Raw genomic sequence first — 26530 nt, 5'->3', positions numbered from 1 at the left:
AGGGAATGTGGGGAATTAGATCTGGCAAGGAAAGTGGGAAACAATAAGGGTGAACTTTATTTTCTCTGCATTCTGATCAAAGGCCTTCCCTGGTGATCTCGGGGACTCTAGCTGATTGATGATTTAGAGTAGATGGTAGATCTATGACACATCACTTCTGAAAATAGAACAGATATCCCAAACTCTGTATGACTTCCATACAGAGTAGGCCAAATACAATTTATCAATTCAGGAAAATGTAATTAGGAAACCTTTCAAATGAAAAGACCAGTCTTGGAAGGGCCAGCTGCCTCATCCTTCAGCCTTATCCAGCCTCTATTTTGACACCGAACCTGATCACACTAAACAATGGAAACCCCATAATGTCAGGCAAATGTAAGCCAATTCTCAGTCAGTGAAATATGAGTGTTCCTCTGACCGCCAGTTGTAAACCTCAGGGCGGGAGGTCACGGGTCCTTCTTGAGCCGTGTGTGTCTCACAGAGAACATCCACCAAGCCCACTCAGAGGTTTGGCTGTTTGCTCCTTGGCATCAAGTCCACGAGGAGTCAGTGGTTCTTCTCTGTAGAGGCTCTTTGAGGAGTTGAGACCAAGACCACGGCGCTCATGGGGGGCTCATCCTGACGACTCCCCCCTTGTGCCGGGTTCCATTAACACCTTGCTGGGGGGGCCTCTGCAGAGGTACGTCCCTGCAGATTTGCGGGATCATCTCACCTTATTTGCATCATTGGAACGTGTGTTTTCCTGTACTCTGGAATTCCTTAACAGCTCTGATCTGCTCCTTGTGCTGGGAAAGGCTGCACTCTCAACATGCCACCTGCGTTTTGTAGTTCGCACCCTTTCTCAGACACCTCATCAGGGTGGGCCTCTCCCCGCTCCACTCCGCCTAGGCGGTCCCCTCTCTGCCTGACTCTCCAGGGCGGTGCCTGGGTCATCTCCAGGGCAGCCTCTGGCAGCCCCTAGATTTTTTTTTCCTGCCCTGAAAACAGCCAGTCAGCCAGGGCTCTTTGGCAGGGGTAGGGTGGGGCTGGGGGTCATGAGTGCTGTGGCTTCTCGGGGAAGGGGCCTGGCTGCTAACACTGCCCTCTCTTCTCACCCCTTCATCTCTGGCCCTGGCAGTGCGGAGGACCCTGAAGAGCGGCCTGACTCCGGAAGAAGCGCGGGCCCTGGGCCTGGTGGGCACCTCGGAGCTGCAGCTGTGACCCCCACAGTGCCCTCAGAAGCATGTCTGCGCTGAGTGAGAGCTCCTGCTTGGGGGGAGCCCCTCCGGTGGGAGGTGCGGAGACTCTAACGCCTGAAGCTTCTGAAGGGGGAGCACGTGTGTCTCGGTGTCACCGCCTGGCTTGTGACACGGATCCCAGCGTCCCCTTCCTGTACTTTCTTCATCGTGTCCGCTGTGTGTCTCTTCTTTCCTTGACACCTGGCTTAGTAGTTCCAAAGCGTGACACTTTTTCTGTGCAGGAGCAGATCACTTCCATCACGGTTACCATGGTCATGAGGCAGTTTGATTAAGTTCACAGACTGGGTCCCTCCACAACACCAAAACATGCAGATGTCAACTCCAAAACAGAAAGCACAGATTGTTTACTGATTGTGGATTTTAGATGTACTATTAATAAATGTTTATATAAATTCATAAATGTACACCCTGTTTCAAATACTAAATAAACAGAGTTTAATGCCGTAACTGGAAACCTTTATTCTCCTGCGTAGAACCTTAAATGGCTCCATAGGCTCGGCTCCTTCTGGATCCACAAAACCTCTTCTCAGGTTCATGAGAAGGACCCTGACTCCGTATGGCCTCCAAGCCCTTTGAATTTCCTTTTATTTGTTAACTGAGTGAGAAACGCTGACGTGTGCTCTTTGTAACTCCAGGTTAATTAGGCACAGTCTTCCTGGCAGTACAAGTTAGCAATAACCTCCCATGGATCACCTTACCCGCATGCTTTGTTTTTGCTCCTTTGTGATGCTGAAGCAATAACTAGAGTAGTGTTTAACAAATCTAAATTCTGCAACTCACTCACTGGCCTCTAATGTAAAATTCTCAAAGAATTTACCAAGTCACCAAAAGAAAAATGAAAAGTTGAAGCTTTGTCTGCGGAGAACTTCAGAATGAGAAGTACTGTCCTTGGTGCTCAAGCGCAGCCATCAGGCGTCTAGAGGGGAAGATGCTGCGCGGGGCTGCAACCGCAGAGCCACTCTGAGGGGCCTGAAGCCCTCCACGGAGACCTTCGGCCCCTCACAGGGTGCATGGCTCCCTCTGAAGAACCTCCATCTCTGGAAACGGGGGACAGTTAACAATTGCCATTGCTCAGTCATGTCCGACTCTTTGCGACCCCGTGAACTGTAGCCCACCAGGCTCCTCTGTCCATGGGATTCTCTAGGCAAGAATAGTGGAGTGGGTTGCCATTTCCTTTTTCAGGGGATCTTCCCAACCCAGGGATCAAACCCAGGTCTCCCACACTGCAGGCAGATTCTTTATCGTCTGAGCCAGCAGGGAAGCCCAGTATTCAAGGGGGTGGTGTCAAAACATGGTCAGGTCACCAATTCTACCAGTGTCTCACTTCCAGAACCTCTGTGACCCTGTGTTCCTGAATCTGGGCAGGTATCCTATACAGACAGGATGCAGTCATGTGGTCTGAAGAGCTAAGATAATATATTCACCCCATTGGCCTTTGTGATTTTGACACCCCCCCCACCCCCGCCGCAACCTTCTGTGTCTTCACTCTCTGGGAGACAGGGAGCTCTTTCAAATAGGCATTTGTCAAATAATACGTGAGTACCCCAGAGAGCCTAGAACCTGCAGGAGTTAGGTCTGTGTATTTCAGACAGCTGAGTTTATTTAATCACTTTATTGAAAAAGGTACATAGGGTATTAATGTTTATTTCCTTATGGTTCTAAATAATATGTATTATATTCCACATGTGGTTTAGTGGTTTGTCAAAGCCTCAGCCTAGAATATGAACATGGAATTTCTGTATCACTGGGGATCATGATCGGCAAAGAAAAGGAAGATGAATTTTTTTCCACGCATTTAATGAACAAGTATTTTGATGCCCTTCTAGGGGTCCCTGGTGTTCTGCTGAGAGTTACTGCTGTAGAATAAAAGGTCACATTTGGAAAGTGACTGAATAAATCTAATGTTAATTTTATTTTAGGGATTAAAATAGTCTCAGAGGGAGCAAACTAAGTCAGCTAATTTCTTGGTTACAGCTAGGTAAAGAAGGCCTCTTTTTACTGGGAATTGGTTTAGTAGTTTTTAGTGAATCTGAGTGATTTTCTTCTGTAGTTCATTTCCTCTCTCCTTGTCGCCATTCATTCTGTCTGCCTCTGTTGGTGTTTTTAATTCAAGACGTTAAATGTTTCTTAAAGACTTTTGAGAAGCATTAAAGTGAATAGTACTTTGCACTGTGAGATGTTGCTAATTGTGCTGGTCATCACTATATGTATTCTTGTGCCTATTTCTTAATCTGGGTTGAAATTACAAAACTGCTGATAAAGAAAGGCAAATACTTTTCTTTTAAAGATACCTGTGTTTTAGTTTCTTTGGAGTCTTGAGGGTTTTCTGTTTTTTTTTTTTTCTATTTAAAAATACACTTACTGAGAAAGTTTAGGGTGGACAATGTTTAGGGTGGACAAAGTTTAGGGTGCACAATGATATACCATGCTTATGGATGGGAAGAATACTATTAAAATAACTATGCTATTACACTCAGGCAATCTACAGATTCAATGCAATCTCTATCAAAATACCAATACTGTGTTTCACAGTCATAGAACAAATAATTCTAAAATTTTATGGAGACACAAATGATACTGAATAGCCAAAATGATCATGAGAAAGAACAAAGTTAGAGGCATCATGGTCCCTGATTTCAAACTGTACTGCAAAGCTACAGTCATCAACAGTATGGAACCAGTACAAAACAGACACACAGATCAATGGAACAGAATGGACAGCCCACAAATGCACCCACACTTATATTGTCAATCTGTGACAAAGGAGGCAAGAATATACAATGGGGAAGATATAGCCTCTTAAACAGTGTTGGAAAAATGGACAGCTGCATGCAAGAGAGCCAACCTGCTCTACTGTCACACCACACACAGAAGTACACTCAAAGTGGATTAAAGACTTAGACCTAAGGCCTGAAACCACAAAGCTTCTAGAAGAAAACATAGGTGGTGTGCTCTTTGACATATAGCTCAAAGAGCTATATATATTTTGCTCAGGCAAAGGAAACAAAAAATCAACAAATGGGACTACATGAAATTAAAAAGCTTTTGCACATTGAGAGAAACTATACGCAAAATGAAAAGACCACTTACAGCATGGGAGAAGACATTTGCAAACAATATATCTGATGAGGGGTTAGTATCCAGAATATCCAAAGAATATCTACAACTCAATGTAAGGAAAAAAAACTGATTATGAATAGATATTTTTCCAAAGAAAACATACAGATGGCCAACAGGCATCTGAAAAGATGCTCAACATCATTAATCATCAGAGAACTGCGAATCAAAGCTACAATGAAATATCTGTTAGAATGGTCATTATAAAATATAAGACAATGAATAACAAGTGTTGGGGAAAATGTGGAGAAAAGGGAAACCTTGTTGGTGGGGATGCACATTGGTATAGCCGCTGCGGAAGACAGGATACGGGTCCCGCAAAACAATTAAAACTAGAGCGGTGATATGATCTAGCGATTCCACTCCTGGGCACTCATCTGAAGAAAGCGAAGACACTAATCAGAAAAGATACATGCACCCCTGTGTTTATTGCAGCATTATTTATAATAGTCCAAATTGGAAGCAACCTAAGTGCCCATCAACAGATGAATGAGTAAAAAAGGTGTGATGTCTATGTGCACACGTGCTGAGTGGTGTCTGAGTCATAAAAAGATGAAATCTTGCCATTGTGACAACAGGGATGGAACTAGGGAGTATTATGTTAAGTAAAATTACAGAATGACGAAGACTGTATGATTTTACTTATATATGGAATCTAAAAATGAAAATAAACATAATAAAACAGATTCACAGATATAGAGGAAATAGGTGGTTGCCTGAGGGGAGGGCTGGGGGAAGGAGAGAAATAAGAGGGAAATTATGAGGTATTACGAGGTGCGAACTTCCAGTTATAAAATAAATGAGTCACAGCTATGAAATATAGTCAATAATTACATAATATTTTTTTTACAGTGACAGATGGTAACTAGACTTATGGTGATATTTTGAAATGTATAGAAACATTGAATGACTATATTGTATACTGGGAACTAACGCAAAGTTCAATTATACTTAAAAACAAACTTTAGGAGAAAGAGGTCAGATTTGTGGTTGCCATAGGCAGCAGGTGGGGGGAGGAGGAATTGGATGAAGGCATTCAAAAGGTACAAAGTTTCAATTATAAGATAAGTAAGTACTAGGGGCATAATGTACATGATAAATATAATTAACACTGCTGTATGTTATATATAAGGTTGTTTAGAGAGTAAATCCTAGATATTCTTATCACAGAAATACTTTTTTCTGTTTCTTTAATTTTGCATCTACATGAAATGGGTGTTGATTAAACTTACTGTGTAATCATTTCACGATGTATGTAAGTCAAATCATTGGACTGTATACCTTAAACATATACAGGGCTATATGTCAATTATATCTCAGTAAAACTGGAAGCAAAGATACTCCATCGAGGATGAGCACAGCACGTTACAGATATGGCATGAATCCCCCAGGAGGTAAGCAGACACCTTCTGTCCCTGTGTGAGCAGCAGGCTTCTTGGACTGTGACAGGTCCCCGCAGCACCTGGACTATTCACTTGGCCCAGATAAGCAGAGGCCCGGGCTTTTGCTCTATCAGAAAAAAAATCCAGAAAGCTCACTTCCCTTCAGAGACTCCTTGCCCCTTGACAGCTTCTGCCTAGCGGGGCTTTCAACACTGCTCTGCTTTGTGGGAGGGGGTTCCGCTGGGCGACAGTCAGGTACTTCTGGGCAGGGCAGTGGGCCAAGAAACAGAAACAGTTATCCTTCCCAAAAAATGTCTGAATCAAGTACACAGTGGAATAATTGTATTTTTGTAAACCCCAAGTTTCAAGTAAGAATCTGAAAGGTAGCTGTACAGGAAGAGATGGCTGCATGGGGAAGCTTTTGGAGCTGCTGTATCCAGCCCCTGAGAAATAAGATGTTCTTGATGATATGCTGGTTGAGGTCGTTTTGACTGGAGCTTAACACATATCTGAGTGGTAGACCTGGCTACAGAATTAGAGCAATTCAGTCAATCTCAGAGAGCTTCCCAGCTCAGAAGATTAGCTATGAGATTGGAAGTGACAATCCCACTTCTGACAAGACACATCTTTGGGCTTCCCTTGTGGCTCAGATGGTAAAGAATCCACCTGCAATGCAGGAGACCCAGGTTCGATCCCTGGGTTGGGAAGATCTCCTGGAGAAGGGAATGGCAACCCACTTTCATGGACAGAAGATCCTGGTGGGCTCATAGTCCCTGAGGTTGCAAAGAGTTGGACATGACTGAGTGACTAACACAACACACTTTTCCCCAGCATAAACCATCCTCAGAAGTGCAATCTCAATAGAGGAAAATGGGTTCTAATCCAGCAGCCCATCAGCAGGTGGTATGAAAAAAAGCTTGTCTATTTCCCTGTGGAAGAAAAACTTGTCCTGAAACTTGTAAAGGTTATGAAAATTTAAACAACTTCCTAAATTAATATCAGAAAATAGAACGCCACCTTTGGGTGAAAGTAAACTTTACAAGCTTGTTTTTATAGAAAAATGTTGAAGGTGATTTCCCGTTTTTTCAGTGGCCAAAAACATGCTTTGTGAAGACGGTAATTCAGGCCTCAGCAGTCTGTTTTAGAATCACATGTTTAAAGGAAAATAGCGTTTCTCATTAAGTGATTCAGTAAGCATATATTCTATCAATAAAATCCCCACCCTCTGTCTTGAACTTGGGTGGACACCGTCCCGAGCCACCTGTGGGAGCAGGTGTGCCTCAGAAGTCCCCAGACATTGAAACACAGACCCTCAAGTGCAGTCTAGAGCTCCATCTCGCCCAAGGGGTGGCCTCACTTAAAAATAACACAAGTATCAAGTTGGAAACTGGAGCCTTGGCAAAGGTAAGCTGTTTCTCCAGAGGCTTAATCTTGTCTTCACTTCACTGCTTTGTCTTGAGGGATGAGGTCTCTCCCTCCATTGGCCTGGAACTGTCCTGAGGGTTGTTTGGGTTCCTGCTCTGGTGGATCTCCAAGATACTCTTTCTGTTGTGAGAAAAGGAGGTGACTGATCCCCAGAGGAAAAGCAGGTGATCTGAGAAGTGTCACTTCTCGAGTGGTTGCTTGCAAGCTGAGGAGTGTGTTCTCAGTTGGGCCCACCTGCTCCCTGGGAGGGCCGAAGAGACAAAGTGCTTTAAGATGCAGGTTGAACATCTTTTACTATTAAAAAAAAACAAAACGATGCAGGGAACCTGCTCCTTCACCTCCCTCAGCTTTCCACGCTGGAGACACTGTAGAGCCCTAGAGGCTGAGCTGCTTTGGGGCCTTTGTCTACAATGTGGGGGAGAGCCCAGAACCCACACAGGCTGCTCTGCAGCCAGGACAGCAGGCCCTTTTCCAAGGTATGCAGTGACATGCTGACTCATCCCGGGCTTGCCCTGTGAGCCAGGGGTTGTAAAAAGAATCTTTAAAGTGTTAAAGGATGCTGTATCTTAGAAAAGTATCTGAAGTTGAGTAAATGTCCCTGTTCTTTGTTGAATATGGTGGTGGTGGTGGTTTAATTGCCAAGTTGTGTCCAACTCTTGCGATCCCATGGACTATATAGTCCATCAGACTCCTCTGCCCGTGGGATTCTCCAGGCAAGAATACTGGAATGGGTTGCCATTTGATCTTCGCAACCCAGGGGTCGAACCCGCATCCCCTGCACCGCAAGCAGAATCTTTACCACTGAGCCACCAGGGAAATTCTTTGTTGAATATAGCGTGTTACAAAAGGGCTTTGCAGCAGTTATTCTGAGAATTGTGAAAACAAGCCATGCATAGTCCAAGACAGGGTTGCCCAATAGAACTTTCTGATGATGATGGAAATATTCTATATCTGACCTATTCAAATGGTAGCCACTAGACATACATGATTACGGAACACTTGAAATGTGACAAGAGCAGAATTTTGAATTTTAAGTTTAATGGCTATCTGTGGCTAGTCACACTACTCCAGTACTCCTGCCTGGAAAATCCCATGGATGGAGGAGCCTGGTAGGCTGCAGTCCATGGGGTCGCTTAGAGTCGGACACGACTGAGCGACTTCACTTTCACTTTTCACTTTCATGCATTGGAGAAGGAAATGGCAACCCACTCCAGTGTTCTTGCCTGGAGAATCCCAGGGACAGGTGGACTGCCATCTCTGGGGTCGCACAGAGTCGGACACGACTGAAGCGACTTAGCAGCAGCAGCAGCAGTGGCTAGTCACGATTGTACTGGACATCACAGGTCTGAGAGAACACATCTTGTTATGTGCTTGTTACTGTTTATCCTACATAAAGGTTTTCATGTGAAATTGTGTATAACTTAAGGTCTAATACTTAAGGTTCTAAATACTATTTAAGAAGCTATGTCCATCGCCTGCCTATATTGTATTCTGAGCCTTGTGGGTCCCTGTCCTTGGTGGAGAATTCTGTGATTGATGTTCACTTCCATCCATCAAATACACACTCTTCTCTCCCAGCACATCCCACTCAGATGACACACCATCTCCTCGGCAGAGTCCACATCAGGCCTGTGTGTGCGACCCAGGGATATATGCCATGGCTGAGCACACATCTCCAAGAGCCAAATCCACCCTGTGATAAAGCTTTACAAAGCACCATTTCAGTTCTTGCATCGTTTTCACCATGGTCCTCACTATTGCATTCAGGCCTGCTCTCGATAGATATTATCTGAGATGAATTGGCTGGCTGTTGGTAAGTGCTGCATTTACCAGAGTGCGTACCGGTCAAGGCTCAGGTGTTGGGTGCCCTAGGAAATGTAAGGATGTGTAACCACAAAGATCCCGCTTCTGAAACCACAAGGGACACTGATGAACAAGATTTCCGAGTCACAGCCATTGTGTGCAAGAGGCAGGCTGGGAGATGTAGTTCAGATGACAGGACATGGGCATATAAGCAGCAGATTTCACTGTGACAGAGTCTTCTGAAAGAGGTGGTCTCTGAGCTGGATGAGGATGTCCTGCCTCTAAAATACAGCAGTGGTTGCATTTTGAGAGTTTAAATGAATGTTTAAGCATTTCCACAGCTTTTTTTTTTTCTCATTATTGGGTGGTCTGTCTCTGTTGGTCTATCCTGGATGTAAGTATGTGGCAGCTCCTAATTCAGCACAAAATGGTGAACTAATTGACTTTAAGTGCAATCTACTACTGTTTCATGTGGCTCCACACTAAGCAGCATGGCTCGCAGTGGTAACCCTCTGTCTCAACAACCACTGAGGACGCAGAGGAGACAAGGCAGGATGATCACGTTAATGGAGTGAAGCACTCCCCCGGAGTGGGCTCTCCTTGCAGACTCAACTTCTCTGATGCTCTGAGGTGGATGCAGACTGGAGCTAGACCTGGGGAGGAAGACGTGAGACAGCTGGCCAGCACCGCAGGTAAGAAACCACAGGTGTAAAGTCACAGAAGGGGGAACCACACTGGTGTTTTCGAAGGAAAGTGAGTGGGGCAGTAGGCACAGCCTGGCTCATGTACAAAGCTAATGGCTAGAAAGATTACAGTCACATTACAAGGGAGGAAGGGACCAGCCTTTGAGTTCTCACCTGCGTACTTAATCTTCACAATAACTCCATAATGTAGGCTGATGCGTTAACCAGAGAATGCTTGGTGGCAAAGACAGAATCCAGTCTGGGTTGGCTTAAGCCAAAGAAGGAAATTCATCATAGCATCCCAGTTTCAACTGGTCCTTACCCAGTGTTGTCAACTCCAGTCAAGGAGGCAGAGTTAACTACACAAATGTGGCTACTGGGGACACTGTACATACATGTCTACTGAACAGAAAAGTTAATATTGTAATCCCTAGAGCAACTGCTAAAACAGAATGCAAAGAAGTATAACTTAAAAACCAACAGCTAAGTTAAAAATGGAATTATTTAAAAATTAAAGGAGTAAAGAACGGGTATAGATAAAATATGATAGATCATAAGTTGGTCGTTGTTGAAACCAGGTGATGGATAGATGGGGATTCATTATACTATTCTATCTTTGTAAATAACTCTCCATGATAAAAAGTTTTAAAAATGGATATATTTCAAACAGAAACTAAAAGGTCCCTTGGTTCTTCTGTTCCAATCATTGTGTATGCTTCACTGGACTGAAAATATTTTGAGTTCTCCACGCAATGAAAGCAAAACCACTGAGACCTGTTAAGTAGAAAGTTTGACAGTCTGTGACATTATTGTCATCACTGTGGCTGATTTAAAGTCTTGGTGCTTGGAATCTTTCCTCACAATTTTGATTTTGGAGGTCTGGAGGAGACCTGGGCATCTCGTTTTCTGCACCCAACTCCAGTGACACTGATGCACGTCCACATTTGGGGAGGGCAGCTCCAAGAGGTGTCCTGTGGACTACCCTCTGCAAGCGGCCCCTTGTCGTGCCTGTCCTTGGCCTGGGTACCTCCCTGCTTCAGGACGTGAGCAGCACGACGATGCGGCACTTCATGCACGATCTGAGCCACATCAGTGTGTCCTGAAGCATCCTGCTTATATTCTCATTCTCTGATTCCAGCACAGACTCTCTTTCCTGGGCGATTGATTTATACAAGTGCCTACTGCCATTTTAATTGCTTTAGTTTCAAAACACGATCATCCTGGTGAGCTTTTCCCCCATGTAATCCTCTTAACATACTGTCTGGAGTCTCTTGCCAGGGGTGCTCCCTTCCTCCTTCACCAGGGCCAGCTTCACGTGCGTGTGATCTGTACAGTCATGCAAGGCCCCACACTCAGAAGGTCTCACTTTGGTTTAATGTTCTCCTGCCGCTGCCTTGAAATTCCTAGTTTAGTCTCTGAACTTGTGTAAGGTATGGTGAGACAAAGGTGTGTACGTGTGAGCAGAGGAGATACGTGCAATGTGTTAGTCCCCTGTTCTTACCACCTCTTTCACTTACAGCCTTTGTGGTTCCCATGAGAACAGAATTCCAGTGGGCCTGCATACATGGAGAGGCAGAGTTTAAGGCAAGCTTGTCATGTCTACAGCTGAGAAAGTGAGGACACGAGGCCCCAGAGGTCGTGCTTTCTGAGCCAGATTTCATTCAAATACACAGAGGTGGTGATGGCGTTCTAAGAAGCATGTGTGACCATGGAACCCATACCTTTCGCTTCCTACTCATGTTCCGTTCCTGTAGTAGCCAACCACTCACACTGAAATGAGGACACGGAAGAAAAGGAAAACCGAGGGCAGCTCCTAATTTCTCCTTCAGTCCTTCCTTACTCCCTGGTAAGTTGAGAGAGACTTTGTACGTATCAAAAAGTGAAATAATGGTTGAGCTAGTTTTGTGTGTTATTTCCACTATTTTGGTAAGAATGAGACATATATACATACAACAGATATGATTATATTTTATATATATAAAATATAATTTTATATATATAATTGTGTGATTTTGCTGATTATGAATATGAATTAAATGCTCTTATAGTGGCCTTTAAAACTGGAATAGCCCAAAAGTAGAAAGATGATAAAATTATAATAATTTAAAACTTTAATTTTTCCTGGAATACCATTGAGTATCAAACAAAAAAATCTGTAACAAGTTATGAGAAGAAAGGGAAAACATTTTAGTGCTTTTCATGGTACTGTCTACGGGGTTTTTGGAGAAAAGGCCCCACTCCTAATTCTGCACTGGGCCCTATATAGGTAGCCAGTCCTGCTCTTAAGTGCTCTGCTCCTCCTGAAGCAGGGCTCAAACCTCTCCACAGTGGAACCCACTCTGTCTACAAGTCCTCTGGGGACTCCAGCTGATTGTCGCTGGTGTCAAGGGCTCCATGGCTTTGGTGGCTCCTCTGCTGCTTCATTTGTGAAATCCAGAATTGGGCCAGAACTGATGCAGAAATAATTCAGGGGCTCCAAAAGCACTAGAGGAAGCATACTCGCCACAGTGGCAGACAACACGACTTCTCAATCCCCTTCTAGCCTTGACTTGGGGAAGCAGCCAAATGCTGGGCTGTCTCCTCTAGCACTGCTGGTTCTCCCTCTGATGAGTTCTGGAAGAAAAATACTTGCAGAAGACTAAACCTCAGCTATGATCCTTGACACCTGGGTTCCTCTCTGCCCTCTTCTGCCACTCCGTGAACTGCCGAGCAGTTGTGAGTAGGCAGAGCAGGTGGAAGCTCCTGTCAAGTGACTGATTTCATCAAAACTCTTCATGAAGAGTCCTGGAAAAGCAATGCTTGGGAGGTCTTGTTTTCATGGTACAGTAGAATCACTTCTTAAAAAAAAAAAAAGTGAGAAAGATAACTTTGGCAAATGTGCAAATATCACATCAAAAAACTGGAAACAAACTTTATAGAAAACTGATGAAGATGAAAAACTTTATAGAAAATTAAAAATGAGCAAAGCTAGATTTGCTGGTGGGGAAGGATATAAAAAACATAAAAATGTATCTTCAAGATTTTACATGGAACATTACAACCCATCAAATTGTTAGAGTGTTCAATATTCTCTAACAAAAATGAACTGATCTGAGTAAGGGTAATGCAAAAATATTCTAATGTAGTGCTACCTACCCAACAGAACTTTCTGCGATGATAGAAATGTTTCATCATCTCTGTGGTGTCTAATACAGAATCCATTAGCCACACAAATATTCCCAATGTGGCTAATAAAACTGAGGAACTGAATTTTTAATATGGCTTAAATTTAGCTGCTTTAAAAGTGGCTACCAATTGAACAGCATAGTTCTAATGCCTCCTAGGTCAAAACCAGTGGTTTCTTTGGGGAACCTCTATAATTACTGCTGAGGGGTTGGGGGTTGGGGTAGAAAGAGAAGAAAGCTCTTAACAGATCTACTTAGTCACTTACATAAAACCTTACATTCCTCACAGCTCCCAGGAGCAGCAGATGGCACAACCTGCTGTGATGGGCATGCAGGAAGGATTCTTGGGGAGACCTCAGTACGCCCTTCCAACTCCTGGCTCAGGCTGATGGGAGTAAAAGGCCTAGGATTCTGTCATTCAGATGGGGAGAGGAATCGCTTCTCAGCCTTTTGGCTGAGATCAAGTGCAGAAGGAAGGAGGACTGTGGTTCCACACACAGACTCTGAGGTTGGGCCATGCCCAGGGCATCTGTGCATGGACATCACCGCTGTGGGGCAGGCGGGGAGGCGGAGGGGGTTGCTCATTTCCGGACAGGGTTTCCAGACCCAGAGGAGGATTTAGAAGTGGAAGCAGAACCTGAGGGCCCTTTCTGGCCGCCTGCAGGCTGAACAGGCCCTTTCTTTTTGGGGATTATGGTCTTGTTCTTGCTCTTGAACACTTTGCTAGGATCCAGCTTGTTCACAAAGGAGTCGGTCTCTTCAGTGAGGAGGTTTGTGTTGTAGGTGATGGGTTTATACATGTTGAACCATTGCTGTAAGGCAGAGTTGGGAGAGACGGTCAGAATTCAAAGGAGACAAGAATGTGCTCATGTTCTTTAGTGGAGATAGAGGGGTAGAGAGCTGGGGAGACAAGGCAGAGAGTAAAAGTTTTCATGAAAAACTGCCTCTAAAATCTATCAGCACTTCCTTTGGGTAAACAGGAAGATACACATTGCTTTACAGGGTCTTATAACCTTTAAATAGAGCAGGATGAGGACGAAGAATCTGAGTAACTAACTGTGCTTCCTTCTAATGTAGTGAGCCTGAGCCTGGGATGCTAGGTCCCCAAGGTACAGGATATAGTGTCCTAACTGTTCTGCCCTCACACCAGCCTCTGCCCCTGGGGTGGATGGGGTAGCATCCTTCCCATGGGGAAAGAGCAGACCAAGACTAGAGCCGGCTCCGCTGAGGGGAGCCGCCTGCTCTCTTCCCTGCAGGCTTTCTGGGCAGCTGAAGGCAAAGGGCACCGACACTTATTGGTGTTCATTGATAATAACCACCCACTGTATTACCTGGATGGTGTCATCATTATGTGCCATTTGAGCAAGTGAGGTCCCTTTGATGGATACATACAGGGAACTGAGTCCCTCATTTTTTGCCACCCGGTCAAAAGTTCTTCTCAACACACCTGGTGTTCTCAAAGAAGGCAGTCTATCAGCATTATCTGACATCTGTATGTTTAAAATGGTACCCAGATCTATAGTATACATGATCCATCCATATTTTGAAATATCGCTTATCAATGAAAGAGACAAGCTCTCTATATATGGATAGGGAATGAGCTCCAGTGTGCAATTAAGTGAAAAGAAGGTGTAGAACAATGTGAACAGTGTATCACACTTGTGACTTAGAGAAAAAGAATCCCAAACTGTATGTGTGCGTGCTTTCTATCCAACAACATAGCTCAGTGAGGGCACAAGAGAAACCAACAGCAGCTGCTGGTGGGAAGTGGATGGATGAGGAGCCAGAGAATAAGAGACTGACTGTTCTCTGTTCTTGTGTGTGCGTGTACTGTGAATCCAAAACCAGCCGTCAAACCTAAGCCCTGCCCCCCGCCCAGTTCATTAGCAATTAGAACTCCCCAGATGAGTCTGAGGACTAGCCAAGGCTGGACACCACTCAGTTAGATTAGTGTAAAGTGCTGTTGTCCACCTGAATTGGAAGCAACTACTTTGCTTATTGAAAATGCAGGTTCCTGGGCTCTACCCAGATCTGCAGAATCAGATGAGGAAGTTGGGACTCTGCAATTTAGGCATTTCCTCAGAAGATTCTAATACCTTCTGGAGTTTGAGATGACAGGCAGTCCTCCCTTACCTTGGCCTGGGGGCTAATGCCATAGCTGGTGAAGGCGTACTGCCACTGGGGCAGGCCCAGGTGAGTGATGAGCAGGCGATAATAGGCAGTAAAGGTGTCTGTGAGAAAATGCCAGTATAACGCTCTGTCCAGGAACCAGATCTCAGTGTCCTGTGCTAATCCTGAAACAGCAGGCAGAAGACATAAAGGAAGGGATGGCTTAACACTTCTTTCCTTTTATCTATCAAGTCAACATCTACTCATGGTTAAAACAAATTTCAACAGTAGAAGGAATGTAAAAGTTTCCAGTTTTCCCTTCCAACCTCCCAGCTCTGTTCTCCAGGGGCCACTGTCAAGGCTTCTTTGGTGTTCTTTTACGAGCTCTTGATCAGTCAGCCAACTGACCTATCGCTGGGCCCTGGCCATCTGTGCGCTCAGGCTGCCTAAGCAGCACTGCTTTCCTACGTGGACGCGATGCTTCCCCTCGCCCAGCAGCTACAGGCTGTGGGCTCAGCCTTCCTGATGGAGAGACACTCTGAGCAGCCCTGGCTTTCTCAGGAGGTCTGGCAGGAATTAGAAGGATACCACCCTTCTCCTGGGACTCCTGCCTGTGCAGTGCTGTGCTGGTTGAGCTGAAGCTCCTGCCTCTCACTTGCTTCTGACCATCCATCCTTACTTACCACTGTGGAGGTCTCTCCTAGCTCATCCCCTCATCTCATCTCCTCTCTAATGGCTGTGACATCTCCCTAAATGGCATCCATCCTCCAGTAACTTCCTCTTCTAGTTCTACTCGTGGTCACACTTTCACTTGAATCCTGCCGTATTTGTGCTAAATAACCTTGACTCCCCCCATACTTCCACAGAATGTCCAAACTCCTTCACCTGGCTTTCAAAACTCTGCATGAAGGGCTTCTGGCATCATCTCCCCTCATCCACAAGATGAATCAAGTGGCCAACGAACTAAAATTACCTGTCATTCCCCCCAAATCAGTTGCACTGTCCCATGGCATGTCTTTTACCCATTTCTTGCGTGATGCCCCCTTTTGCCCCACCCTCACCACCCATATCTCATTCTGACCCATATTTCGGGATGCAGCTCAAAGGCTGCTTCACAAAGACCCCTCCAGCAGGAGATGGTCTCTCCTTCACCCGGAGGTAAATCCTGGTGTGTCTTCTCACCCCTTCCAGGCAGAGGTACCCGAAGAGGGCTGTGCCTTGTCCACCTCTGGGACTGAGCTGCTGTCATGGGGTGGCCACTGCACAGGAGGCCAGAGCCTTTTCCTCTTAGACTGAGGTCTAGTAATTAAGGTTTTTATTAGTTAGACACCCTTCATAAAGAAGTATAAGACAATGCTTTTCCTGGATGCTTATCTAACACGTGAACGAGCTAGAGGAGTTATAAACAGAGTAACTACTTCTTTTACTTTTTATTCACTTATTATCCTAATCTTATTACTCTGCAGTAACTCACAAATGACAGTACCTTAAAAAGACTCCAGTAATGGGCTTGGAGAGGGGGTGGCTCAGAGAGGACCTAAGGGGCTTTCTCTTGGCATCTACCCGAGACCCTGCAGCAGCTCAGGAGTTCAGGGAGGAGCGTGTCTTCTGTGTGATGGCTGGAGGGCAAGGTCAGCCAAGGCCATTCCCAAACTACAGAACTGCTCCTGCCATGATCCTTACCTGGTTTCCCTCTTTTGTAGACGAGGCAAACCTTCCCATTCCCGTTGCAAGGATCCAACTCAAATATCACACTGCGAGAATCAAAGTGAGGCTTCTCTGGATGGTTCTCACTGGCTGCAAATCCAGAAGTTAATGGTAATGTTTAAACACACTCAGCTCAAACATACTCATCCAGCTTTGCTAGGATGAAAAAAACAGAGGGCAAAAAAAGCCTTATCTCAGACATATTCTTAACTATCATTTTTGAATGTGGACCAAATGTACTGTCCGCTCTAAATGCCCTGGGTCTTGTTCTTGGTCTGAGTCTTCTGTCAGGGCTCTGCTGTTACCGATGGACAGTGTCACGAAATGCAGGGGAAGGTGGCGTGAGGACAACAAAGCGAACTTCCTGGGACACGTGAAGTCAGAGCAATCACAACAATTTCTTTTTCCCCAGATAACTGCTTTCCCCTCGTTTATAGCACTTCATGATCTGTTGATTAAAATCCTGTTTCTTATGTCTAAAGTGTATATTTGTGATTATGACCCTATTAAAGTATTTTCTGTGCCTTTTGTTGATTATCGACTATACAACATTTGGCAAATTGTGCAATGTCTGAGTTCCTTAGATTACTTATTTTTAAGCAGTGATAATGTGTACCTAATAGAGTTTTTGTGAAAACTGTCCGAAATTTTATATAAAGCCCATACTCAATAAATATTAGTTACTGTCATTAATTAATAACAGTGTTAGTTAAGGGCATGAGTCCTAGGGTGGCTCAGAAGGTAAAGAATCTGCCTGCAATGCTGGAGACCCAGGTTCAGTCCCTGGGTTGGGAAGATCCCTTGGAGGAAATGGCAACCCACTCCAGTACTCTTGCCTGGAGAATCCCATGAACAGAGGACCTTGCTGGGCTACAGTCCATAGGGTCAGAAAGAGTTGGACACGACTGAGTGACCAAGCACACATAAGCATAATATAATTGTGTGTGCGTGCTCAGTTGTGTCTGACTCTCTCTGACCCTATGGACTATAGCCCACCAAGGTCCTCTGTCCATGGGATTCTCCAGACAAGAGTACTGGAGTGGGTTGCCATTTCCTCCTCCAGGGGATCCTCCCAACCCAGAGATCAAATCCTTGTCTTGTGCATTGGCAGGCAGATTCTTTACCACTGAGCCACCAGAGAAGCCCATATTATAATTATAACATTATAATTAATGCTAAGTCTGGCTCTGTTAGAAATACCTACCTAGAAACCAAATATCATGGTTTAACAGAAAAAAAGATAAATTCTTAGAAATGCAAGCATCAGAAGCCTCTCCTGCTTCTTTCATTATAGCAATTATGCAATAAAGATTAGTATTAGTGACTGGGTGGAGAAGGTTTACAAACCTAGGAGAGATTGGATAAAACAGTATATAAGAATAACATTTTTGATTTATACATATACCTATGTAAATGTGTGCACAGTCACTCAGTCGTAGTAGACTGTTTGCAACCCCATGGACTGTAGCCTGCCAGGCTCCTCTGTCTATGGAATTTTCCAGACAAGAATACTGGAGTGGGTTGCCATTTCCTTCTCCAACCTATAGTTTTTCTTTTTAAAACATGGCTTTCCTCATCTCATATGGTCCTAGACACACATATAGGTATACATCTAAATTTTTTCAAGATTGTTTATTATATAAAAATCAGATACCATACAGGTTACCTAAATCTTACCTTCTATATAACAGTACCATGTGGAAAGCCCTCTAAGGTTTGTAATTTTAATGTGTTAATGTCTGCCTGCCTGACTGTGGAAGTGGGTGCCCCCTAACTTACCCTGCCAGCTCTCTACTGATAGGCATTCACCCAACATTATTCTGCTGCAAATGCTACAGCAATCATCTCCATATACATCCCTTTGATCAAGTCCTTATGTTATGTGGACAGACACCCACACAGTAGAATGGGCATTGCTAGACTGCTTTTTGAAAAGGCCTTTGATTTTGAAAGAATTTAGAATGTCTGAAAGGGGTTTAGCATTCTAGGTTGACACTTTTTTCCTCTGAGTATTTTATCTTGTTTTAATCAACTGAATTTGTTTAAAGAACACTTTTATTTTTTTTATGTATCTTATTTTTTCCTCTGGTCTAGTATGAGTATTCTCTTAACTTTTTAAAATTGGTATATAGTTGATTTATAATGTTAGTTTCAGGTGTACAGCAAAGTGAATCAGTTATATATTACCCTCTTTTTTAGATTCTTTCACCATATGTCATTGCAGAATACTGATTAGTTTGCTGCGCTGTACAGCAGGTCCTTATTAGTCATCTGTCTTATATATAGTCAGTCAGTCAGTCAGTTCAGTCGCTCAGTCGTGTCCGACTCTTCGCGACCCCATGAATCGCAGCACACCAGGCCTCCCTGTCCATCACCAACTCCCGGAGTTCACTCAGACTCACATCCATCGAGTCAGTGATGCCATCCAGCCATCTCATCCTCTGTCGTCCCCTTCTCCTCCTGCCCCCAATCCCTCCCAGCATCAGAGTCTTTTCCAATGAGTCAACTCTTTGCATGAGGTGGCCAAAGTACTGGAGTTTCAGCTTCAGCATCATTCCCTCCAAAGAAATCCCAGGGCTTATCTCCTTCAGAATGGACTGGTTGGATCTCCTTGCAGTCCAAGGGACTCTCAAGAGTCTTCTCCACCATCACAGTTCAAAAGCATCAATTCTTCAACGCTCAGCCTTCTTCACAGTCCAACTCTCACATCCATACATGACCACAGGAAAAACCATAGCCTTGACTAGATGGACCTTTGTGGGCAAAGTAATGTCTCTGCTTTTGAATATGCTATCTAGGTTGGTCATAACTTTCCTTCCAAGGAGTAAGCATCTTTTAATTTCATGGCTGCAGTCACCATCTGCAGTGATTTTGGAGCCCAAAAAAATAAAGTCTGACACTGTTTCCACTGTTTCCCCATCTATTTCCCATGAAGTGATGGGACCGGATGCCATGATCTTTGTTTTCTGAATGTTGAGCTTTAAGCCAACTTTTTCACTCTCCACTTTCACTTTCATGAAGAGGCTTTTTAGTTCCTCTTCACTTTCTGCCATAAGGGTGGTGTCATCTGCATATCTGAGGTTATTGATATTTCTCTCGGCAATCTTGATTCCAGTTTGTGTTTCTTCCAGTCCAGCATTTCTCATGATGTACTCTGCGTATAAGTTAAATAAGCAGGGTGATAGTATACAGCCTTGACGTACTGCTTTTCCTATTTGGAACCAGTCTAGTAGTGCATGTCAGTCCCAATCTCCCCATTTATCCCTTCCACTCCCCAGTATTTTATCTTGACTGAATTATTTCCAATGAGAAATATGTCATTATCCTTATCTTTTTTCCTTTGTATGGAACTGTCTCTTCCCATTAACAGCTTTTAAGATTTTCTCTTCATCTCTGATTTTGAGCAATTTGATTATGTTTCTTAATATTATTTCTTCATGTTTCTTATTCCTAGCTTGTTGAGCTTCTTAGATACGGTTTAAGTCTCCATGAAATTGGTATAGTTTTGATCCACCATTTCTTGAAATATTATTTGCTGGCCCAATTACAGGGACTCTTTTCAGGGACTCCAGTTAGACATATATTACACCATTTGCTGTCCCTCAGTTCACTGATGTTCTTTTCATGAAAATAATTTTTTAATTTTTTTGTGTTATTTTGGATTGTCTACTGTTATGTCTTTAAGTTCTCCAGTCTTTTCTTTAGCAATGGCTAAGTTATTGTTAGTCCCATCCAGTGTATTTTTCTTCTCAGACACTAGTTTCATCTTTAAAAGGTAAGTTTGGATTTGTTTTTTTCCTAACTTCTACGTCTGTACAAGTTTTTGAACATATCAAATATAGTAATGACTGTTTTAAAGTTTGTATATGCTAATTCTAAATGGTATCTCAAATCTGGATTGGTTTCAACTAGTCAATTTTTCTCCTCCTCACAGTTCTTTTTTCCCTTCTTTTTTGCATGCCTGCTAATCTTTGATTGGATGCCAGAAATTGTTACTTTTGCATTGTTGAGTGCTTTATATTTATTTCTACATATATCGTTGAGCATTGTTCTGTGATAGTTAAATTATGTGAAAACAGATACTTTTGGTTTGTAGTATTCGTCAGGCAGAACCCAAGACAGTATTTAACCTAGGGCTATTTTTCCCCATTCCTGAGGTGGGACCCTCTGAGTGCTCTATCTGTGTAAGCTGTGAGGCGTTTCAGCCTGGCTGTAGCAACAGGCATTAGGCCTGGTCCTATGTGAGCACCAGGTGCTGTTCCCGCTCATCACCGGGTGGTCTTGTCCCGGGCCTCGGGCAGTATCTTCATATGCGGGTGCTCATCAGTTCTCTGCTGAATATTTGAGGAGGATCCTTGGCAGTTCTCTAAGCAGCTCGTTCCTCCCTGTTACTCAGTCCTGTGAGCTGTCTTCATTCAACTGGACTCTTCGTTCTGTCTTCTTAGTTAACAGGTTCAACAGGTTCTGCTTGAGTTTCCCTCTCTATGCTGTCAACTGGACACTTTCAGATAATAAGCTAGGGGTCACTTCATTTGTTTCCCATCATTCAGAACTCCTCATCCTTCCCGGCATGATGCTATCTTAAAATCCATTGTTTTACTTTTTTTTTACATTTGTTTTTGGTTTTTGTTCCAGTTGGGAAGATTGGTCTCTGCTATTTCATCTTGGATAAAATAAAAAATTCAGACTGTAGGCTCCTACCAAGTTTTAGCAGCCCTGACTGATGCTATCTGGGGTTTACCCTCAGGCAAAAAGTTACAAAAATAGGAAAATCATTCAGTGTGATTCCCTTCTGCCATTTGTAGATGCCACTCCAGTTTCTGCTTATATCTGGTTACTCTCTAGTCCTTTTAAGTAATTATCTTAAAAATTTCCTCAGAGTTTAGAGTATTATTTGCAGAAGTTCTGATCTGTTTGAAAGATAGTATGCCTTATGACCGGAATCATAAGGTCAAATCTACAGTGTACCTGTTACTAGTTCTTTGTTGAACTTTTAGTTTTGTTTTATCTTCATTTGCACATTAGCACATTGTCTTATAGCTTGTGCCTTATAATTTCATCCTTGGGAGTACCAGTGGATCTCCTCCTGTTACATTATTTGTGCTAGTTCTTGTTCATGGTGTTGTGTTTATTCATGTGCCTGGTTCATATTCAGGAGGATTATTTTTGAAAAATTATTTATAAAAACAATGGGGTCTAGGATAATGTTTTCTTCTTTCAGGGAAGAAGTTTACTTTTATATAAATTTTATATTGAGATATACTTCATCTACCATACCATTTACTCATTTAAAGTGTACAATTCAATGGGTTTTAGTGTATGTACAGAGCTGTGCAACCATTAATACAGTCAATTTCAGAACATTTCTCTAGAGTGAATGTCTGTCTGTGAGTGAATGCCAGGCCACATAGGATATTCATATGGAATCAAATTAGTCCAATTTGGGGATTTTTCCATGTGAAAAGTGGTTATTTCTGGTTCATTATGTCTCCTAAGGTACAGCTCCCCACCGTACTAACCGAAAGGGTAGGGTAGCTTTTATGGGTGCTCTAGTTTGTAGATCCTACAACTCCATTTTATTCTCCTAGTCTCATATGTGGGTCCAATTCTCAGCCTTTCATAGCCTCATTGCTTCTTTTGAAAAGGATAGTGTATCCTAGGCAAGAGCAACCCCAAACATTGAGCCTCTTCCCTGGATTTCTGTCTTCTTCTGGATGTTAATCTAGTTCTACCTCATCATCTTATTAGCTCTTTGATGATTTTTTTATGTTGCCCGACTTTTCAGTTGTCTTCAGCAAGAAGGCTGCTCTGAATTACCTATCTGCCTTTACCAGGAGGTCTCTTCATCAGTTTATGTATGCTCCTGAAAATAATACATAGGTGAGCTTTGCTTTTTATATCAATCTGATAGTCTCTGCTTTTTAAAAGGGAAATTGAATTCCAGCACACTTAATATAATGATCATTATTTTATTCCTCTTAATGTTTTGTTGCCTGTTTTATAATGTTTCTTTCCCCCTTTTCTTACTTTTACTCATATGATTCAACACTACCTTTATTAGGTTAGAGATTCTAAAGTAATCTTTTATTCCTTTAGTGGTTATCTTCCTTTTTGTTATGCTTGCATGACTGGATTCATACGATTCTACCCTTATTTGAAAATAATAGGCCATCATTTCTCTAACCAAGTGTGGTAAGCAGAATTCTAAGATGGCCCCCAAGAGTCCTATTCCCTGGTATACACACCTTGTATAACCTCCTCCCCTCAGAGTAGTCAGGACCTGCAACGATGGAGTAATGATTCTCTTGATTAGGTGACTTTATGAGGCTACTGTAGTAGTAGCTGGTCGAGAAGCAAGCTACCATGTTGTGAATCATGTGGCTAGAATCTAAGGGCAGTCTAGATGAGCTGAGACTGACCCCTGGCCAACAACCAACAAGAAAACAAGGACCAAGTCCCAGAAATGCAAGGAACTGCATAAGGTCAACCACCAGCAAGCTTGGAAGAGGGCCCTATCCGCAGATGGCTTCACAGCACCAGCTGATACCTTGATTTTAGCCTGTTAAGACGCTAAGCAGAGGACTCTACTAATCTGTAGCTGAACTTTTAACTCATGAAAACTGTTAGATAGGAAATGTGTGATGCTTCAAGTCAGTAAATTTGTGGTAATCTGTTATACAGGAAAAGAAAACCCAGACACTAAAGACACTCTGTTTCCCCCAAAGTATACTATTTCTTTCCTCCAGTAGGATGAGACCTTCTACTTTCTACTTCTTTTCCTCTTTGTCCTATGCTTTCTACTGTAAGGACTCTCTGGAATATTCTTGTATTAATGCTAAGGATACTGTAACAAAGTACCACATACTGAAAGGCTGGAACAGCAGAAATTTGTTGTCTCATGCCTCTGGAGGCTACAGATCCAAGTTCAAGGTTGTTTCTTTTGAGGGCTGTGGAGAAGAATCTGTTCTGTCTGTCCCCTAGTTCCTGGTAGTTTGCTTGCAACTTTTGGTTTTGTGTTTATGCTTTCCTTGGTATGTAGAAGCAGCTGTCTGTCTCTGTCTTCATCTTTACATGACTTTCTTATGTACCTATATCTCCCAATTTCCCCTTTTAAAAGGTTGCCAGTCATACTGGATTAGGGCTCCACCGGACTCCAGTATGACCTCACCTGAACTACTTAAATCTATTAATATAATGACCCTATTTCCAAATAAGGGCACAGTCTGAGGTAGTGAGGTTAGGACTTTAACATATGAATATGTGACACAATTTAGCCCATAACACTCTTATATCTTGCCTTTGTCCTATTTTTTAGATTTAGCTGAGACAGTACATTTAAACATATTCCAGGCACTATGTCGCCTCTTTTCCAAGAGTTCTTATGTAAAAGTTGTATACATTCCTGAATTTTGTTTTTGTTCAGTTGCTCAGTTGTGTCTGACTCTTTGCGGCCCCATGGACTTCCCTGTCCTTCACCATCTCCCGGAGCTTGCTCAAACTCATGTCCATTGAGTCGGTGATGCCATCCAACCATCTCATCCTCTGTTGTCCCCTTCTCCTCTTGACTTCAATCTTTCCCAACATCATGTTCTTTTCTAATGAGGCAGCTCTTTGCATCAGGTGGCCAAAGTATTGGAGTTCGGCTTCGGCATCAGTCCTTCCAATGAATATTCAGGACTGATTTCCTTCAGGACTGACTGGTTTGATCTCCTTGCAGTCTAAGGGACTCTCAAAACCACAGTTCAAAAGCATCAATTCTTCAGTGCTCAGCCTTCTTCATAGTCCAACTCTCACATCCATACATGACTACTGTTAAAACCATAGCTTTGACTAGATAGACCTTTGTCAGCAAAGAAATGTCTCTGCTTTTTAATATGCTGTCTAGGTTGGTCATAGCTTTTCTTCCAAGGAGCAAGTGTCTTTTAATTTCTTGGCTGCAGTTACCATCTTCACTAATTTTGGAGCCCAAGAAAATAAAGTCGGTCACTGTTTCCATTGTTTCCCATCTATTTGCCATGAAGTGATGGGACCAGATGCCATGATCTTAGTTTTTTGAATGTTGAATTTTAAACCAGCTTTTTCACTCTCTTTTTTCACCTTCATCAAGAGGCTCTTTAGTTCCTCTTTGCCTTCTGCTGTAAGGGTGTTGTCATCTGCATATCTGAGGTTATTGATATTTCTCCTGGGAATCTTGATTCCAGCTTGTGCTTCATCCAGCCTAGCATTTCGTATGATGTACTCTGCATATAAGTTAAATAAGTGGGATGACATTATACAGCCTTGATGTACTCCTTTCCCAATCTGGAACCAGTCTGTTAGAACCATGTCTGGTTCTAACTTTTGCTTCCTTGACCTGCATACAGGTTTCTTGGGAGGCAGGTAATTTGTCTGGTGGTAAGGTTATGTTCCTGAACAGTAAGATTTAATTTAGTCTAATTTTTTAAATCTTAATTTACATATTTCTTTATTCAGGCTGTGCTGGGTTGTCATTGCTGTACTTGGGCTTTCTCCAGCTACAAGGCACAGACTTCTAATTGTGGTGGCTTCTATTGTTGCGGAGCACAGACTCCAAAGCGTGCAGTTCAGTAGCTGTGGCTTGTGGCTGTAGAGCATGGGCTCAGTAGTTGTGGCACACAGGCTTAACTGCCCCCTGGCCTGTGGGATATTCCCTGTCCATGAATCAAACCGGTGTCCCCTGAATTGCAAGTCAGATTCTTAACCACTGGACCGCCAGGGAAGCCCAATCTCTCTCTTTCACAGGAGGTTCACTAATGTCTTGTTTCCTTTCCTCTTTATAGAGCCACATCTAGAGATCTCCATTCTATTTGTCTTCTGTTTAGAGTATTTATGTTCTTGAAGTTTTACACAAACTTTAATATTCTTTTAATAATCTGAGAGCTGTATTTGGTCTATATATACAGAACTCTTGATTTTCATTCCTTTTCTTTCATCAACCTGTTTATGCTTTTTTACTATCTTCTAGTTTTCAACTGTTGCAGGTAAGAAGACTGATTATTCTCTCTATATAATTTTTTATTTTTACCTAGAAGCTTGTGATTTTCTTTTCTGCATCACGTAATAGACTCTAGGTTTCTGTTTCCTCCCGAATTCAATTGGAGTCCAGAAGAGCCCTTTCAATCCAAAGATTGAATAATACAAATTTGTTTTATTATTGCTTATTATTCCTTTTACATCTATTCTTTTTCTCTTTTTTTGAGCACCTAGAATTCCAATGGAAGGTCACCTGTTGTATTTTCTATTTCTCTTATCCTTCCACTTTTCCCCTCATTTCTCATTTTAAAATGTATTTTATCTGTGCTTTTAGATATTCTTGCACTTGCTTTTTCAGGCTATTAACTCAGGTCTCAATATTTATATTCTTATTCAACTCCTCTAGTCAGTTGTTTAATCAAGACTTTTTGATTTTTTTTCTATAGGAGATCTTTGTGCTGTCTTAAATGTCTTAGTGTTCTTATTCTTAGTTTTATTTAGGTGTTCATCAGTGTCCTCTAGTGGTGTTACTTCTCTGGTTGTATATTCTAATATTTCTTCCTAATTGTCCTCTTTCTAACTGCTAAGTCTCCTGAGAAAAGTCATCATTTTTAAATTTAATGAAACTTAGAGTTGTTGAACTGTACAAAAAAGCATGAACTCAGAAGGCACCAGAAGCCCAAATGACTTTTAGCCCCATGAATACGTAGGACAATGTGGTCTCTACCCCTAGGCTCAAGTCCTATGCTGCTGCTGCTGCTGCTGCTGCTAAGTCACTTCAGTCGTGTCCGACTCTGTGCGACCCCAAAGATGGCAGCCCACCAGGCTCCTCTGTTCCTGGGATTCTCCAGGCAAGAATACTGGAGTGGGAAGTCCCGTGAAATCATTTCTGTCATCTAGTCTACTGCTGC

The 26530-nt window shown here is 42.9% G+C and overlaps 2 protein-coding genes across 11 annotated transcripts in view; one reads left to right on the top strand and one right to left on the bottom strand.

Annotated features, from left to right (window-relative positions):
* Positions 1–1685, top strand: part of FHOD3 (formin homology 2 domain containing 3) — a 521499-nt gene extending 519814 nt beyond the window's left edge. For all 10 annotated transcript variants that reach the window (XM_061400414.1, XM_061400417.1, XM_061400421.1 and 7 more), the window contains one exon: positions 1118–1685. In XM_061400414.1, the coding sequence (XP_061256398.1) occupies positions 1118–1200 (83 nt within the window). In that variant the 3' untranslated portion in view covers positions 1201–1685. The remainder of the gene's footprint in view (positions 1–1117) is intronic.
* Positions 1686–11741: 10056 nt separating this feature from the next.
* TPGS2 (tubulin polyglutamylase complex subunit 2) overlaps positions 11742–26530 on the bottom strand; it is a 64880-nt gene continuing 50091 nt past the window's right edge. Inside the window, exons 5-7 of the mRNA XM_061400483.1 lie at positions 16605–16718; positions 14946–15106; positions 11742–13624 (exon numbers count right to left, since the gene is read on the bottom strand). Coding sequence (XP_061256467.1) covers positions 13394–13624; positions 14946–15106; positions 16605–16718 — 506 coding nt within the window. The 3' untranslated portion in view covers positions 11742–13393. The remainder of the gene's footprint in view (positions 13625–14945; positions 15107–16604; positions 16719–26530) is intronic.

Source organism: Bos javanicus, chromosome 24 (genome assembly GCF_032452875.1).
Source record: "Bos javanicus breed banteng chromosome 24, ARS-OSU_banteng_1.0, whole genome shotgun sequence".
Lineage (NCBI taxonomy): Eukaryota > Metazoa > Chordata > Mammalia > Artiodactyla > Bovidae > Bos > Bos javanicus.
This window is presented reverse-complemented; position numbering and strand designations above follow the sequence as displayed.